The sequence below is a fragment of the Lasioglossum baleicum genome, chromosome 12 (genome assembly GCF_051020765.1).
Source record: "Lasioglossum baleicum chromosome 12, iyLasBale1, whole genome shotgun sequence".
Taxonomy (NCBI): Eukaryota; Metazoa; Arthropoda; class Insecta; order Hymenoptera; family Halictidae; genus Lasioglossum; species Lasioglossum baleicum.
Window position 1 is genome coordinate 10,952,334 of NC_134940.1, and position 15,999 is coordinate 10,968,332.

Below are 15,999 nucleotides of genomic sequence, written 5' to 3' on the forward strand. Positions count from 1 at the left end.
TCTCTGGTTTGCTTAAAAATCAATTTGATTGGAGAGTATGGAGAGCCCTTTGGACCATCATATGCGGCTAATAGCTGCCGGCTATACCCTAAAAATCAACGAAAAAAATGGAAAATGGAAACCAAACGTTGCCAAACCATCTCTGTCAGATGTCAAAACTTCTATTTAAATTAGTATTAGCATACTAACGCCATCTAGCGATAGAAATGTTTATCATCAGTCGGCAACATTTGGCTAGCTAGTTTGAGCGTTTTGTCACTACTTGGAATGGCGCTGTACGGACCCTCGTCAGAGCTTTCACGTTTTGCCACTATCGCCACCTACTCTCGTCTATCTACATATGAAAAATCTTCTTTTACAAAATAACATATTAAACTTCGTTATTGAGAATGTTCGATGGATTTTCGATTAAAATTAGCTTTATATCTGCTAGTCATAGACTTCTGTAATCTATAAAAATTTTTCTGTTAGATACTTCGCTATGACGGACAATGCACTGTTGCGCCAAAGTACGGAGAGCTACACTAATCGTTTTATCCAAAACTACTGCAGCTATGGAGAAAAGCAATAGACTTGTTTGTATATAATGATTGGCAGATTTGCCACTGTAACCAAATCGAATGATTTTCGGTGCTTTCCATATGTACAATACGTTCCCGTTATGAGCATTTTCAGCGCAGAAATTATGCTCGCGAGACCTCGCAGAGTCCCGCGAGGTCTCGCGAGGTCTCGGAGGATCTCACAATCTAGGAAGGGGGAAAGGAAGCAAATACACCGTGCTGCGAAATTAATAACCGAGGCCTAATTAATACCGAGAGAATGAAGAGCCGTGGAAGCAAGGATGAAAGATGGAAGAAACGGGGATCAGGATGGACGTTAATGTCGTCGTTAGTGCATAATTTGCAGATACTTGGCCAGATACTTGGCCAGATAATGACGCATAATAGGAACGCATCCGTAGCGGCGGAGATAAATTAGGAAAGATATGAAATCATTTGAAACGATGTTGCGGGTCGATTTCGAGGTTGATCGGGAGCGAAAAACGAATAATAATAGTATTAACAATCATGCGTATTATGAATGCTTTACTTACAGTCAAATACAGGAAGTCTTTAGCAGCTCCGACATTAATCAAGGAAAGCTGTCGAGAAGCACACATGTCACATGGAGAAGAGCAAATAGAAAACAGTTATTTCGATTGCCTTGCTTTATTTAAATGTATACATAAAGATATCACTGTTATGATTGTAATCAGGGAATAGATTACGAACGTCGCCGCGGTGCAAACGCAGGCAGCAAAGTCTTAATTAGCAAAATATTAGTTGTACGATGTTCCGAGGAGCTCAGACGGGTTAATATTTGCGAAGGTGTGGTGGAACGCTGCGTGGGCCGTTCGAGGCGTTCTTCTTCCGGATTCTGCGGAATGTCTGCAGCCGATACGTATTTCCACAGCGTGAGAAATGGATCGAGGGTGAAAACCGCGGCGGACGATCAAAGGTTGTGGAGGATCGAAAGGCAGTCTCGAATTTCGATCGGGCTGCACCTTGCACGGTTTTACGGGACTTCCTTGGGGGTCCTTTACCTCTTGGGCCGGAGGCGTCCCTCGAGCACGGAGCTGCTCGTGGCAACCTTTTCTTTTGTTCAAGCCTCGGTCGATCCTCAATTTACATTCCGACGTAGTTGATCGCGTGCCGCTTCCTGTTACTCGAACGGTGCGCGTTCGCGCTCGTTCCCCTTTTTCCTCGTTTCTCTTTCCTCTTTCCTCTTCCCTTTTTCCTCGTTTCTCTTTCTTCTTTCCTCTTGCCTTTTCCCTCGTTTCTCTTTCTTCGTTCCTCTTCCCCTTTTCCGCTTCCCACTCGCTGCGGTTTTCGTAGTTGGTCGCGGCAGGCTTGTTCCATCTACGGGTGAAACGAACGGAGCAAGACCGGAAGCTACGCGGTCGTTTGGTATAGGCAGCGCGTCAAATGAGTTGGATAATGGGAGATCTCGCGCACCGATGCGCTGCACTGACGCGCCGTCATACCAGCGTGCACCGTCACACCATCGCGACGAGACGAGACGCGACGCGGCACGATTCGACAACGACGACCAAAGCTGAATAGAAGCCGACGCGTCTCTTTGCTGAATACCAATGAAGCTCAAAGAGTACTCAGGAAACCGCAACCGGTACGACTCGAATTTTAGGCTCGTCGAGACCCTATTTGGTTCTCCGTCCGTTTCCTCGGCCCTCTTCCATTCACCTGTTGTCTCAACCACTCGCTTAGAACCTCAAAGCAAGGTTCATTCTCTTTAATAAATAGTTTATTTAAATGGGATTTAAATAGCATGTAATTCGGCTGAGTAATTTACACGTTAACACGTTCGCTACCAGCATTTGTTTCATCGCTTACCTTCCTTGTTCGAAAGTTTTATTAAACGCAACGTACTCAATTTTGAAATATTAAATCAGTTTAGCAGAAGAAAGCCACAGATTCTCTAACAATTATGCATTCTACTATCACTTTAATTTTACTGTTTTTAAGTGAACTGTCAGATTATGGATGTCACTTATATGTGACAGTGGTAGCGAACAGGTTAACTAACTCCGCACTTGATTTAGTCACACGAACAGTGTGATTCGTGATCTCATTGTATCGTTTATTCAGTCATCTCTGCCAATCTCTTCAATAATCACTGTTACAGTGGGTGACCAATTTATTAAAATTGCTCGAGTAAGGTGACAATCTTGGAACGAAAGCCTAGCTATACTGAAGGCTTCATCTTTGGTAACACGTGAAAAATTATTGAAGCTTGGTTGGGAGGGGATGTCAGATTTCCATTTATTTCGAAGTTTACAAAACTCTTTGAATGGTAAAACATTCATTAATAATGATCTGAAATTGCACTTGAACCAGAAGTTTCGTGAGCGCGGAATTATGAAGCTAGCAGAAAGATGGCGAAAGATCACCGAACAAAATGGAAAATATTTTATTGATTGAAGTTCATTGTTTGAATTAAAAAATTGGGTTTTATTCCACCTTAAAATACACTCATTTCTTTATTTCGTTCAACCAAATTCACTTCATACATTTTGCTTTTTTCTCATTCTTACCACATATATCATCATCAATATAACAGATGCACATTAAATGAAATTCGTTGTTTGAATTAAAAAATTGGGTTTTATTCCACCTTAAAATACACTCATTTCTTTATTTCGTTCAACCAAATTCGCTTCATACATTTTACTTCTTTCTCATTCTTACCACATATATCATCATCAATACAACAGGTGCACATGAAATGTAACGATGATTTTTTATCTGAAATTACTATTATGGTCTACAGATTTATTATACAATTTCAAGGTACAGAGCTGATTTATATAAACGAAGTCCTTAGAGAAGGATATCTAGCCGATCAATGGCAATGCGGTTTCGTGCGGGTTTAGACAGCAGATTGCTGTATTGGCTACGAATCAGGTTTACGTAAAGACCGGAAGTGCGCTTTACAAGGATATCAGCCTGGTAACCACAAAGCCGCAACTTCATTCATACAGATTCGACGAAAAATTGTAGATCTCGCAAGTAATGTTATCAGCAACCTCTTCGAGTTCTCTGGAAGGAGACACGGTAATTGTCAGCTAGATTTACTCACGGGACGCAGGGGTTAAATATACTTGAGATTGCGGAAAAATGTAAATGGTCGCGGAAGGGAAACAATTCGGAGGAAGAATTCAAGGTTGCAACCGTGACTAACTAAGGCCGAGACCGAGACCGAGACTGAGATCGACGCAAAGGGGGGACCGACAGAGAAAGAGAAAGAAAGGAAAAGCGAGATAGAGCGAGGGGGGTGAGGGAACGCGGTTGTGTTCGCTTTTCCGCCGGTCGAGCACGGGGCCCGAAAGGCGTCGGGGCCCGCTCAGTCTGCAGTCAGCGATGTCGAAGAACGCGTGGATAACGCGCGATCCAGGATCGTTCTCGTTCGCGCGAATCTTCTCGAGCAGGTCGAGCAGGCCCATTATCCGTGGGAACGACACGATCAAGGGATCGTGTCGCACGGCCCACAAACCGGCCACGCTGCTCCGAAATCATGGCACGATTTTCTTTCTGTGGATCGCGATCAACTGTTTGGTGAGTCTGAACAACTGTTTCCGGTTCAACGAACTTTTCGCTGACATTTCCACGCGGTGCGGGAAACGTTTCGAGAAGGGTCGATCATTTCGCGTTCCTGTCGTACAACGATCTTTCGAACGACATATCCGGTCCGTAAAGACTGTCGGTCACTTCACAGCAGCGCGCATGATCGACATCAGACTAGCGTCAACTCATTGTTATACGTTATTATTAGACTGCGGATCTGTATGCATTTATAGTAAAGTTTAGTAGGTGAGATTCAAAATTGTTGGGGAATTTAAAAAATTGAACATGTCAATATATGATTTCTCCTCTATTAAAATCATTAAGGGACGAAATAACGTTCCATTTAGTTTCGCTTTCTTGCAATCGATGCAGGCAACTTTCATTTTGCATAAAGATCCGCAGTCTAGTTAATATATGTAGTTGAAGTGCGAATGTGTTCATCCGCAGCATCGATACACCTCTTTTTCTTCCTTTTTGTGGGAATGAATACGTTGACGTTGGTCCGGTGCTGTTCAGTGGCGACAAACGGGCCGAACGAGTGGTGCAGTACACGGGCAACTGCAACCGTCACGATTCTCGACATACAAGAAAATAGTATGAAAAATACCGAACAAGTAGCGAACGGGTTTATAGAGAGAAAGTTCCGAAGTCTGAAAATTGTCCATTATGTTCGCGGTCAAAGGAAACATCGGTGCACCAGATGATGCCAAGGCGAAGTGTTTACGTTCTCCCTCCAAGATGATGTTTTCTAATAGCGACATGTCCTGACTATCAGCACACATCTTGTCGCCATTACTCGAAGACATCGTCTTAGAGTGAGTTTTAGTGTAAATGCTTTTCCATTGTCCGGCGGCCGAACGATACCGTAGTCTCCCAAAGAAATTGTAGTTCGATTTTCCCATGGATTTCCCGTCGGTTGTTTCTTGTCGAGGAGCAGCCGGCTGATAAACCGCTCGCGATGGTTCGCAAGAGCGAACTAGCGCGGCGACCGGCTAACGGTGCGTAGACGAGCGAAACCGGCAGCAACACCGTTGCGGTCTTCGATTCGTTTGGCTTCGTTTACGCGTCTCCCGTTAGAAGGGGCGAAACTATCGGAAGCACGCGTTGTCGATGTGTTGCAGAGCGTGGTCGTGTCCTCCTCCTCGGTGACCGGAAACGCCAAGCTGGGCGACCGATGTACCGGCGATGAAGACTGCATCGCCGGTAGTCACTGTCGATTCGGTTCCTGCCGCTGCACACCGTACTTCGCCCAGTACAACGAAACGATCTGTCTCGAGGGTAAGAATCAACTTGTTCGGCTTGTTTCTTCCGGACGTCCAGATAAACGTTTTCTGTTTGATGGAACAGCGACTCTACTGGGCGAGGAATGCTTCGTGGACGAGCAGTGCTCTCTCAAGGTGGCCAACAGCGGCTGCTTCGACGGACTATGCGGCTGCAAGCAGGGCTTCCTCCAGTTCCGTCGGCACACTTGCCTCAAGCGTAAGTACATATTGGGTTGTTGCATGCGAACAGTCCGATTCTTAACAGTGATGTCTAGCAAGCAGTTTGTTTTGAACAAAATTCAGCGAATGCGCGTTCTATTAGAGAGGAATTGTCCGGCGCGTCTGACCATGACCGACCATTTCTACTTCCTTCATGTACTACAGCTCGCGAACCTGAGGATCTTTTAGAAAAATTAATGTTATCGAGGGGAGTAATATTGAATTATTATGAAGTTATATAGAAAATTTAGTTTAATATTAAACCTACCAAGCACTAAAAACGATTAAAATGTTTTATCTTAAAAAAATGACAAGGCTCTATTTATTTAGATTTTGTGCAATTGTTACAACAATATGTGCTTAGATAAAGAAATCTATCAAATCAATTTCCATGTAAGCAACATCATAATTTCAATGATTTTAAGATGAAAAATATAAAACGGATCATTTGACCACAGCAGTGGTAGATTTAGTGTTGAACTTTTTGCGATTTGTTTTTACATTTATTTAGAATCACGCCTGTTGTATATTAATCATGAAGACTATAATAGTATTTCTTGATCAAATCGTTTCACAACATTGGCATTCTAAAATCGGACATTCATATGCAACAACCTAATAAAAGACGAATGGATCCGCGAATCGATTGTGTGAGATAAGAGCTAGCTCGCACGGGCCACTTTTTCGAGCCACGAAACGGTCGGGTCTGTCGCGTTGCTGAAAAGTGGTCCGTGCGAATTAGGCGAGAGGACAACAACGGCGAACAACAATTATTCGAAACTTTTCAGCGGCGAAACTCGGCGAAGTTTGCTACAATCACGGCCACTGTCGACTCTGGCAGGAGAACTCTCACTGCGACTTCTTGATTCCCGATTTGTTCGGTCGGTGTCGATGCAGCGCGCCGATGCGACGTGAAAACGATGTCTGCAAACCGGACAATCTGATCAGACCGCCATTGTTGCGTGGACAATCGGTCAGCATCGCGACGGACGTGGTTCCAACGATCGACGAGGATCGCACCACCGAGGATCATCGACGGGAGGAATCAGGTAAATCCAGTGGCGGCTTGTGGCTTGATATTATGGAGGTGCTGCAATTTGCAAAATATATTGAGTAGGAATTAAAATTGAAATATATTTATTCGTAGATTTATTCAATAACATATTTTTCATATTTGCACGATTTGATCATTTCTCTTGGTCGCAGTCACGGATATTCCGATTCCTTGGCCAAGCAGGGACGAGTCGCAGGAGAATTCGACGATGCCAGCTGACGGGGACGATGACGACACCATCGTCGTGGAAGCGGTCGAGGAAGAATCATCCACGACGACCAAGTCGATCGCCGAGTGGGTTCTGGGTATGGCATTCTTAGCATAGCTACAACTCTCGTTATCACATAAAAAAGGCACATACAGATCGAATTGAGTAACCTCCTCCTTTTTCGAAGTCGGTTAAAAACGGGATTCCTGTCCATAGTACGATGTTTCTGCCCTAGACAAAGGAGCGGAGAAGACTGACCGTCACGAGCCGAGCGCCGCGACTCCCGTCAGTCTTGGTCTCGATTGCGTTTCGGACGTCGAATGTAGGCTCGCGGATCAGTACTCCAGGTGTATCGAGGGTGTCTGCGACTGCGGGTTCAATTTCTACGGGAACTCGACCTGCACCGCGAAGAAGAGGGGCTGCGCGCCGGGCACCTTCCAGTGCACCAGTTCCGGAGCTTGCATCAGCTGGTTCTTCGTTTGCGACGGACGACCGGATTGCTCCGACGGGTCGGACGAGCGATGCTCCGATCGAGAAACGGAATGTCCGTCGGTAGCGTTCCGCTGCGGGAAAAGCGGAACATGCGTATCGAGAGCCTCGCTTTGCAATGGCGTTCGGGACTGTCCTCATGGCGAGGACGAGATCGGCTGCAACAACAGACGAAGCAAGTCCTCTATCTTCATTTATATTTCACAGATATCTTTTCCTCCGGTGAAAACAGGGCTTGATAATTGTTCCAATTAGACAGCGGATTCGATGCATTTATGATAAAAATGGTCTTCAAACAATTGTCTGTCAGTCTAAACAGGGCTTAAGAAAGATGTCCACATTTTTCGATTCTTTTAATCCCTCTACTGCAGAGATAATAATACTATCGGCGAATTTTCTGGTGATTGGTAAATATCTCCTTTATTTTAAATGGCACAAAAAAAATATTTATGGCATAATTTAAATGGTATCGAAGGAGGAATATCACAGAAGAACAGTTTTTTTTGTCCGGTTATTTTTTCAGTTTTTTCAATGTCACCGTTATTTTTTATCGGGCAAACTTTTTTTTATTACATCTTGTTAATAAGCATATTCAAATATGTATTTTTTCAGTCGCTGTAAGGCGTAATAAAAAAAAGTTTTCCCGATAAAAAAATAACGATGACCGTGAAAAAACTATGTAAAAATAACCGGACAAAAGAAATTGTTCTTCTATGATATTCCTCCTTCGATACTATTTAAATTATGCCAAAAATATTTTTTGTGCCATTAAAAATAAAGGAGATATTTACGTGGCCTCCTTCAGCTGAGATACCCTGTATATTTATTTATTCACACGCACGCATTTATACTCATCGCGCTCGACTCTGTCTTATGTAATTCAATAGGGGTGGGCGGGTACCCAAAATTCGCGATACCCGGTAATTTCGGGTAGCCGAAGTCGAAATCGAAATCGAAATCTACATCAGGGTGTTCCAACTTGTTCCCCTCCGAGAACCGCAAGGTCCTCACCATTAGTCAAACCTCTTCCCACTACTACGTACAGCCGTAGAGTTAGCGGGGCGGTAACGATGAAGTCTAAGAGTGGGGGACGTACCTAAGCGGGGAAGGAGCCGCGTGTAGCTCGTGAGCTACATGTTGGAACTCCCTGATCTACACTACTGTCTGAAACTGCAGCCACCAACTTTTTGGATAAATGCACAAAATCCGCAATTCGTAACTGTTTTACTCTGAACCTGTTTTAACAGTTATTTTCAAGCCGTGTTTTCAACCCCTGTTACAATATTCGCAGAATGTCCGGAAGGAGCGTTCCGATGCAACAACGGACAGTGCCTACCGGGGTACGAGTTCTGCAACGCCGTGGTGTCCTGTCGAGACGGCAGCGACGAACCAAGAGGAGCATGTCAGTCACGAAATCGCGGAAGAGTTTCCGCGAGGTATTGCCCGTTCGTCTGCGACAACGGCAGGTGCAGATCGGACGCGATCGCTTGCAGCGGACGCGACGGATGCGGGGACGGCTCCGACGAGAAACGTTGCTCCGTCTGCAGTTAGTATATCGTAGAGTTCCTATCGTTTGCAACATCCGTTCCAAATAATCTAGCCGCACTGTCTTCAAACGGACGGAAACGCGTTCCCCCGCTCGCGATCGATCGAGCTCTCGAGATTAACGGACAGACCCATTTTCCGTGGAACGTGATTTTTAGATAAGATAATCGGTACAAAGATAACAATTTTAGTTCAGTACATAAATGTTCGTCAGGTGCACAAATTAATTTCTGGTTGATACAATTATCATTTGTAGTTACATTTTGTATCCGAACATATTACTGGGATCATCAGTCACCTGTAGAATGGTATAACTGTATGGAAAATGATGGGGATTATTTTCAAGAGTTGAATTGTATTGTTTGTAAATGTACAACGAATTTACGAAGAAAAAGCCAGGAATTAATTTGTACACCTAATACGAATTACTTGAGCAGAGCTTTTGGTATTCAACAACGGCAGCAGAGGCTCTATGTATACTGTAACTAGAACGTAATACTAGCAGATTCTTTCATTGCTATATAGAGCAATTATTTTTACTTCTTGTAAATTTCACAATCGTGACATACGCCCTTTTACTAGAAACCGATTTAATTTTATTCCAGTAGTTCCGACGGATAGCCTGATGGGGGAACAATTTTATTGCAGTAGGTCCGACGGACAGCTTGATCGGTGTACAATTTTATCTCAGTTGGTCCAAGGATTAGGCTGTCAAGACAACATCAATGTCAAGACAGTATCAATGTTTATCACCGTGTTTCCGTGTTTAAAATTTCTCGTCCCTCAATCTGCATCATCGTGTTTACAATGCAATTCGGAAAGGGTTAATCTTCAACGTATCTCGGAGCTCGGCACGAGCGTTTGATACGAACGCGGAAGTGGTAAAAACGTTATCAGCTTGTTCTTTGGTTTTGCAGGGTGTCCCCGAATTCCTTAGTCCAATTAGAGTAGATGAGCGGTAGTGCTGACGGTAGGAGACACTGGAGAACGACGAATCGACGCGAATCGAACATTCGGCGCTGTTGGTACTGGTCCACGAAACCAGACGCTCTCACGATCGAGCGGGAGAGGCGGTTTCGGATTCACCGCGATCGGTTTCCCCGTCGATTCCTACGCGGGGAATAGGCGATTTCTTGCGCGTGTTTTGAGACCGTGCTCGGGCCCGAGCAAAAGGTGAGAAAATTTTCGATTCGCACGAGGCAGGGTCGCGGCGGAGGCAGTCGATTTCAGCGGAAATCGTTTTTCCCAGCGATCGTATCCGCTTTGTTTGTCGCAACCTTGACGCGTGTGCATCGATCCCCGTCGGTTGCTCGTCGTTCCTCGTTCCCGTTCGACTCGATTCGGCCGGCCCCCGCAGTTTCTGCGCGTCGTCGTGTTCGTCGTCGTCGTCAGTCGTGCTCGCGAGATTCGGTCGATTCGTTCGCGTCGACGCGACGACGCATCGCACAGCCTGTTCCCGAAGGGAATTCGCGTCGCTATAGTATACATACGTCGCGTAACGCGTTATAGGTACATTTGTTAATATTTAAACAGTCGATGCGCCTCGGTTGGAGAAATCGCTGGTGGCACACATTGTTGTCCCGTCGTGTATCGCGTTACATACTGAGGAATCGCTGGTGGTACACGTTGTTGTCCCGTCGCGTTCGAACAGACCAAGTTGCCACGGGCTGCTCCGACGCTTTACTTCCGCGTTCGCCATCGTCGTCGGGTCACCGGGTTATCGGGTTAAAGGTGCGACGGCTCGCGTGTGCACCCGCTCGATATTCGATCCGCGAAGAGCGAGGGCGAGGGCGAGAGAAAAAGAGAGAGAAAGCGAGGACGAGGGTTGAGAGACACACCACACCGGGCGACGCAAGCGGCTGATTGGGTGGCACCGGATGGCACCGGATGCTCCCGGTTAATTGCAAACGGAACCGCGTCGAGCTCATAGCCAGCGTCGTTGAACCTTGAACGATGATCGCTGGCTGGTATCGTGCGGACACCGAATTTTCATTTGAACCGGAATGGCGCGCCAGCAGAGGTGAAACCAGGCGAGTATTGGTCGAGCCCTTGACGACGACGACACCATGCGAAACGCGAAACCGCGGTCCAGGCTCGTCGAGTACGTCTGCCGACGACCCGGACTGGTCCTGCTCCTGCTGCTGTCCGTCGGCCTCCTGACGAGCTTCTACGTCGCATCCTCCGAGGAGGACTACGGGTACGAGCCGCGACACCCGAACTTTTACAAGTGGTACAATGTCGGGGAAGGTGAGTACCACGGTCCGAATACGAGTCTGTGAAAACTGTCGAAGATTCCGGTCGAAACGATATTATATGATAGGAAATATAGATAGTAGATATACGTGTGAAAAAAATGCCGTTTCTTAGTCGTGAGACTGAAATATGCAAATATTATTATTTACCATTGTTCTGTAGATTTTCATATAGTAAGCGACGTTTCTCGCGACAATCTATCAGCTGGTAACTTATTCGAATGGAAGGTTAAGCCATCCCGTAGCTGTGAGGCTGAAATACATATTATAAAACTTATCAAGATTTTCAAAACTGTTTGAAGATTTCCAAGATATCCGATGCTAAAATGAATAAAATCTCTCCCCTGAAATTACAATGAAAAACAATTTAAGAAGCCACCAGAAATATGGCAAAAGATCATCGAACAACATGGAAAAGATTTCATTGCTCAAAGTTCATTGTTTGAATAAAGAAACTGGCTTTTATTTCACCTTAAAATACCGAAATTACTTTCTTGCCAGCCCGATATTTACCATTCTTCTGTAGATTTCCAAATAATAACCATTTGCGACAATATAACAGATGGTAACTGTCATTCGTGTAGTAACAGCTGGTAATTTCGATTGTTCGCGTAGAGCGAGTTGTGGTGAAGGTCTTGGCAATCGTCTCAAGGACCGGAATCAATAACAGTTTTCGAGCAGCGACCCGAACCTAGATCAAACTCTTGGACTCGTGTTTGTTTTAGAAACGATGGACGGCTATCTGGTGTGGAATCCTCGGTGCCAGATGCCGGCGAAGGAGCCGGTCGATCCTGCGATTCGGCCTTACGTCAAAAAGGAGAAGTTCCAGAGCTGTATGGACGAGGAACCGTTCACGGGGCTCTCTCGCGACGAGAACGGCACCGTGATCCTGTCCGTGGACCCAGCAGCTGCGGCGCTTCGTCCTGGCATGCAGTGCTGCTGGTCGGCAGTGCTCCGAGCCAGTAACGTCAACGGCAAAGCTAACGGCAAAGTTAACGTCAACGCAACCAACAACGGGAATTCGTCACACACGCGACCGCCCCGACGAGCACCGCCCCATCATCCGTCGACCAGCAAGCCTAAGAGCCATCGCAAGGAGAACGTCGACTCGTCGATCGTGTGAGTGTCCACCTTTGCCGGAATAGCGCAGGTAACGCCGCGCTGACGAGTCCGCAGTGGTCTGGAAACCCACTCTTCCCCATTTTTTTGGAAAATTGAAAACTAGAAATGACCGGATTCGATACGGCGAGGTGCAGTGGTCTGGAGAGCGGTATTTCACGGTCAAAATTAAAAATTTACGTTGGTCTTTAAAAATAGAAATTCATTGGATACAAGTTCAGCCACCTGATTAATTCGGTTGCTGTTGATAATAGGAAAACATGTATCGAACGAAACTTGCTTGGTTTCGAGGGTGGCATAATCTCAAGTAAACAGTTTGTTTCGTAGGAGGGCGCGTGGAGGATATGTGAAGGTCAGCTCAGAATTTTTATATACCTGTTACGTTGAATGGAAATTTATTTATTATTGATAAAGCTTTGGGATTGTACAGCAGAGATGTAGAGTTTCTTCCTGACGGCGAAATCGAGTAATAGAGCTAAATGTAGCGAATAAAACTAAAATCGACTGAAAATTGACTTTCGGCCAGAAAAAGCGGGTTTCCAGACCACTGTGGAGTCTACAGAATAGGAGGCGATTGTTTACGTGGCCGTTTTGCAGGGTATTAGGGTGCGAGAACTTCGATGGCAAAGCCGCGTTGCCCGACGGGATCGAGGCCGCGTTGGTCGCCTGCAGCCAGAAATCTTCCGGCAAGACGATCTACCGGAACGTGCACGCGGTGCTCGACCTCGGCAAGGTCCGGGACCGATTCCAGCACAACGATACCACCAATGTCTCCTTATCGAGGAAGCTAAGTGTTCTGATGATCGGCGTCGACAGCGTCAGCCGTCTCAACTTCCTGCGCAGCGCGCCCAGCACCGAGAAGTACCTGCGGGAGTCCGGCTGGCTCCGCTTCGACGGCTACAACAAGATGGCCGATAACACCTTCCCGAACCTGATGGCGATCCTGACCGGACAAAGCATGTCGCAATCCTACTCGAACTGCAAGCCTACCGTTCCTTACGGCCTCGATCGGTGTCCCTTTCTGTGGCGGAATTTTCGCGAGGCGGGTTACGCGACGGCCTATGGCGAGGACGAGACTGCTCTGAACACTTTCAACTACCTGAAGGTCGGCTTCATGGACCCGCCCACTGACTACTACCTTCGGCCCTACATACTCGCCTGCGAGAAGCTGCTCAAAGTGAAGAAAAGGTATGGCTGCGGATTAGGGTGGTCCTTCGCCGTAGGTTTAACTGGTCAACAATTTTTGGCGAAATCTCTTTTAAGTTAAGTGTGTGCGAGATCCCAAAATTTGAGACAATCGCACTCTTAGGATGTAAGACTAGAAGAGATCGAAGAACGAAGAAGGACCGCCCTACCGCGAATACGGACACAAATCCGATTCCAATCGAGGAGCGATCGCATTTTTCCGTTTCCCCTCGATGCTTGCAGGTTCGGCCTAAAGTACTGCACCGGTCCTGAGACCAGCTTCGACAGGATCCTGAACTACGCGGTGGACTTCTCGCGAACGTTCCTCGGACTTCCATACTTCGGGTTCTTCTGGTCGACGAGCGTGAGCCACGACAACGCTAACGGGTTCTCGTCGATGGACGGCAGGTTGCTTAGCAAGTTCGAGCAGCTGGAACGTGATGGTGTGTTGAACGACACGATGGTGGTGTTCCTGAGCGACCACGGGATGAGGTGGGGCTCGATCAGGAACACGGTCGTCGGCTGGTACGAGGAGAGGCTGCCATTCCTTTACATTTGGCTGCCGGAGTGGTTCCGGCTGGAGAGGCCGGACGCGTTCTCGTCGCTACGAACCAATCAGCACCGACTGATCTCGCCCTTCGATCTCTATCAAACGCTCAGGGAGGTCCTGAGCTTAGGCGACGGACAAGCGAATCCTCCGCCGGGCTGCGCGGACTGTCGCAGTCTGTTTGGCCAGGTTCCGCACGAGAGAGGCTGCTCTGACGTCGGCATATCCTCCCATTGGTGCGCCTGCACCACTTTCGACCAGGTCGACTCTCGAGATTCGATTGTCGAGGGAGGCGCCGCCGCTTTCATCGATCACGCGAACGCCCGAATCGCCGTCTATAAGGACAAAAAGGGCAGGCAACTTTGCGCCACGCTCCGCTTGAAGAGGATCATCCGGGTGAGCCGGGCGGCCGATTTCACCAACTCGAACGACCTGACTTTCTTCTACATGCTGCACGTTCTACCCGGCGACGGCAAGTTTGAGGTGACCGTGCGCTATCACGAGAACGCCACGTACACCGTCACCGATACCGAAGTCAGCAGACTCAACTCGTACGCTTCCTCCGCCAAGTGTTTGGACCGCGGATACAAACTGTACTGTCACTGTCTCAGATAGCAGGGTTGGGCATAAGTTGTTTCGCAATAACGAGTAAACCCATTTTTATTCGTGCACAGAATTATTCGTCAGTCGCGAATAACGATTGAATTCAGTTGGACGACTATCCTTAATTCTCGATCGCCTATAGTCTGTCCAACGAGACGACAATTCCATTCGGTATTCGTTATTCGAGTAAACATTTATTCGAATAATGCCCAACTCTGTCAGATAGGAGACCGCGACGATAGCTCCGCTTCGGAGAACGCCTTGCTCTCCGAAGTTCCCTGGATTTCGATTTGCCAACGAGTACCGAAGTGCCAAATTCGATGCGCGTGCACGCGCGCGTGTGTCCGCGTCTCAAGACCCCGTCCATCGTCGGAACGAATCGTCGAGTATATCGAGAAACTCTAGTTCCCAAAGAATCATCTGATAATGTGTACGGTATAGCACGCCCGGTTTAAATATACACGCGCGATTATTTGCCCGAGTACTTTATCCACCGCTCATAATTGAAGTCGCCGTTCGGTAACGACCGACTCGTTTGAGCGCGGATTTGTCGTCAGTACTCTAGGCTGTTATATTATTAACACGTTCACTACCAGTGTCACGCATAGGTGATGACCACGACTTTGTATTCCACGCAAAGGGAGTGAAACTAGTTTTTTGCATATCATTAGCAAAAATAATAATACATGATGTTCAGAGAATCCATAACGTCTCTGTGACAACATTTTTTACCATATTTTATAGTTCTATTCACTGGAAAATAACTGTGAAGTGCTGCAGAAATAAACGTTGGTAGCGAACGCGCCCGGAACTGTTCCGTGTCTGTCGGGATAGTATATGTAGATCAGTCTATAGTCGACTAGCGGTCGATAACAGTTGCCCACCATAAAAGCCGATTGATCAGCCAGCGATAGATAAAGTGCTACGAACGTGAAGGAATGCCAAACATAAATTTATCTCCACTCACTTGACGCTTTTAATAAGCTAAAAATAACGCACTGGTATTCTGAAATTGATTCGATGCCATACAACGTTCGTATTCAATGCGTTGCAAAGTAATTGCGCGTGTATAAGCTCAAACCGGACACAACGTATGATGTAGTTGAACACGCGCGCGCGCGTGCACCGAGACACGCGCAGAAACCGGCTGAAAGAATATATTTTACTACGTCTTTAGTCGTTCTCTATTAGCAACGATGGCGCGCAACGACAGAAGAAAACAACTCTAACAAAGTATATGTATTGTATATATATATATATAGAACCGTTTATAGTATCACGTCGTTGCGTTTCAGAGCAACGCGTGTGCAGCAATAAAACATTTTTTGCAAGCAAAACGTTCGTCGTAGATACAATTCCCGTCGAGTTAGCCAGTTCCGTTCGTCTCGCAGGGCT

At 46.6% G+C, this 15,999-nt stretch overlaps 2 protein-coding genes across 2 annotated transcripts; both read left to right on the plus strand.

Moving 5' to 3' along the window:
• Nucleotides 1–85: 85 nt before the first annotated feature.
• Impe1 (Ecdysone-inducible gene E1) lies at nucleotides 86–10,843 on the plus strand. Its single transcript, XM_076435404.1, has 9 exons — nucleotides 86–2,166; nucleotides 3,348–4,112; nucleotides 5,243–5,399; nucleotides 5,469–5,600; nucleotides 6,391–6,651; nucleotides 6,809–6,961; nucleotides 7,100–7,528; nucleotides 8,645–8,899; nucleotides 9,816–10,843. Exons 2-9 carry the CDS (start codon nucleotides 3,918–3,920, stop codon nucleotides 9,833–9,835), a joined length of 1,602 nt encoding a protein of 533 aa, XP_076291519.1. The 5' UTR covers nucleotides 86–2,166; nucleotides 3,348–3,917; the 3' UTR covers nucleotides 9,836–10,843.
• On the plus strand, nucleotides 9,903–15,941 carry LOC143214382 (uncharacterized). Its single transcript, XM_076435390.1, has 4 exons — nucleotides 9,903–11,145; nucleotides 11,876–12,269; nucleotides 12,867–13,457; nucleotides 13,698–15,941. The coding sequence occupies exons 1-4, from the start codon at nucleotides 10,965–10,967 to the stop codon at nucleotides 14,614–14,616; spliced, it is 2,085 nt and encodes a 694-aa protein (XP_076291505.1). The 5' UTR covers nucleotides 9,903–10,964; the 3' UTR covers nucleotides 14,617–15,941.
• Nucleotides 15,942–15,999: the final 58 nt, after the last annotated feature.

Excerpts from the sequence above, each read along its gene's own strand:
- Impe1 (XM_076435404.1), top strand. The coding sequence starts at position 3,918 with ATGTCGAAGAACGCGTGGATAACGCGCGATCCAGGATCGTTCTCGTTC. Across the intron at positions 5,400-5,468 it reads CGAAACGATCTGTCTCGAGG|CGACTCTACTGGGCGAGGAA; the intron begins GTAAGAATCAAC and ends TTGATGGAACAG. Across the intron at positions 5,601-6,390 it reads TCGGCACACTTGCCTCAAGC|CGGCGAAACTCGGCGAAGTT; the intron begins GTAAGTACATAT and ends GAAACTTTTCAG.
- LOC143214382 (XM_076435390.1), top strand. The coding sequence starts at position 10,965 with ATGCGAAACGCGAAACCGCGGTCCAGGCTCGTCGAGTACGTCTGCCGA. Across the intron at positions 11,146-11,875 it reads GTGGTACAATGTCGGGGAAG|AAACGATGGACGGCTATCTG; the intron begins GTGAGTACCACG and ends TGTTTGTTTTAG. Across the intron at positions 13,458-13,697 it reads CTGCTCAAAGTGAAGAAAAG|GTTCGGCCTAAAGTACTGCA; the intron begins GTATGGCTGCGG and ends CGATGCTTGCAG.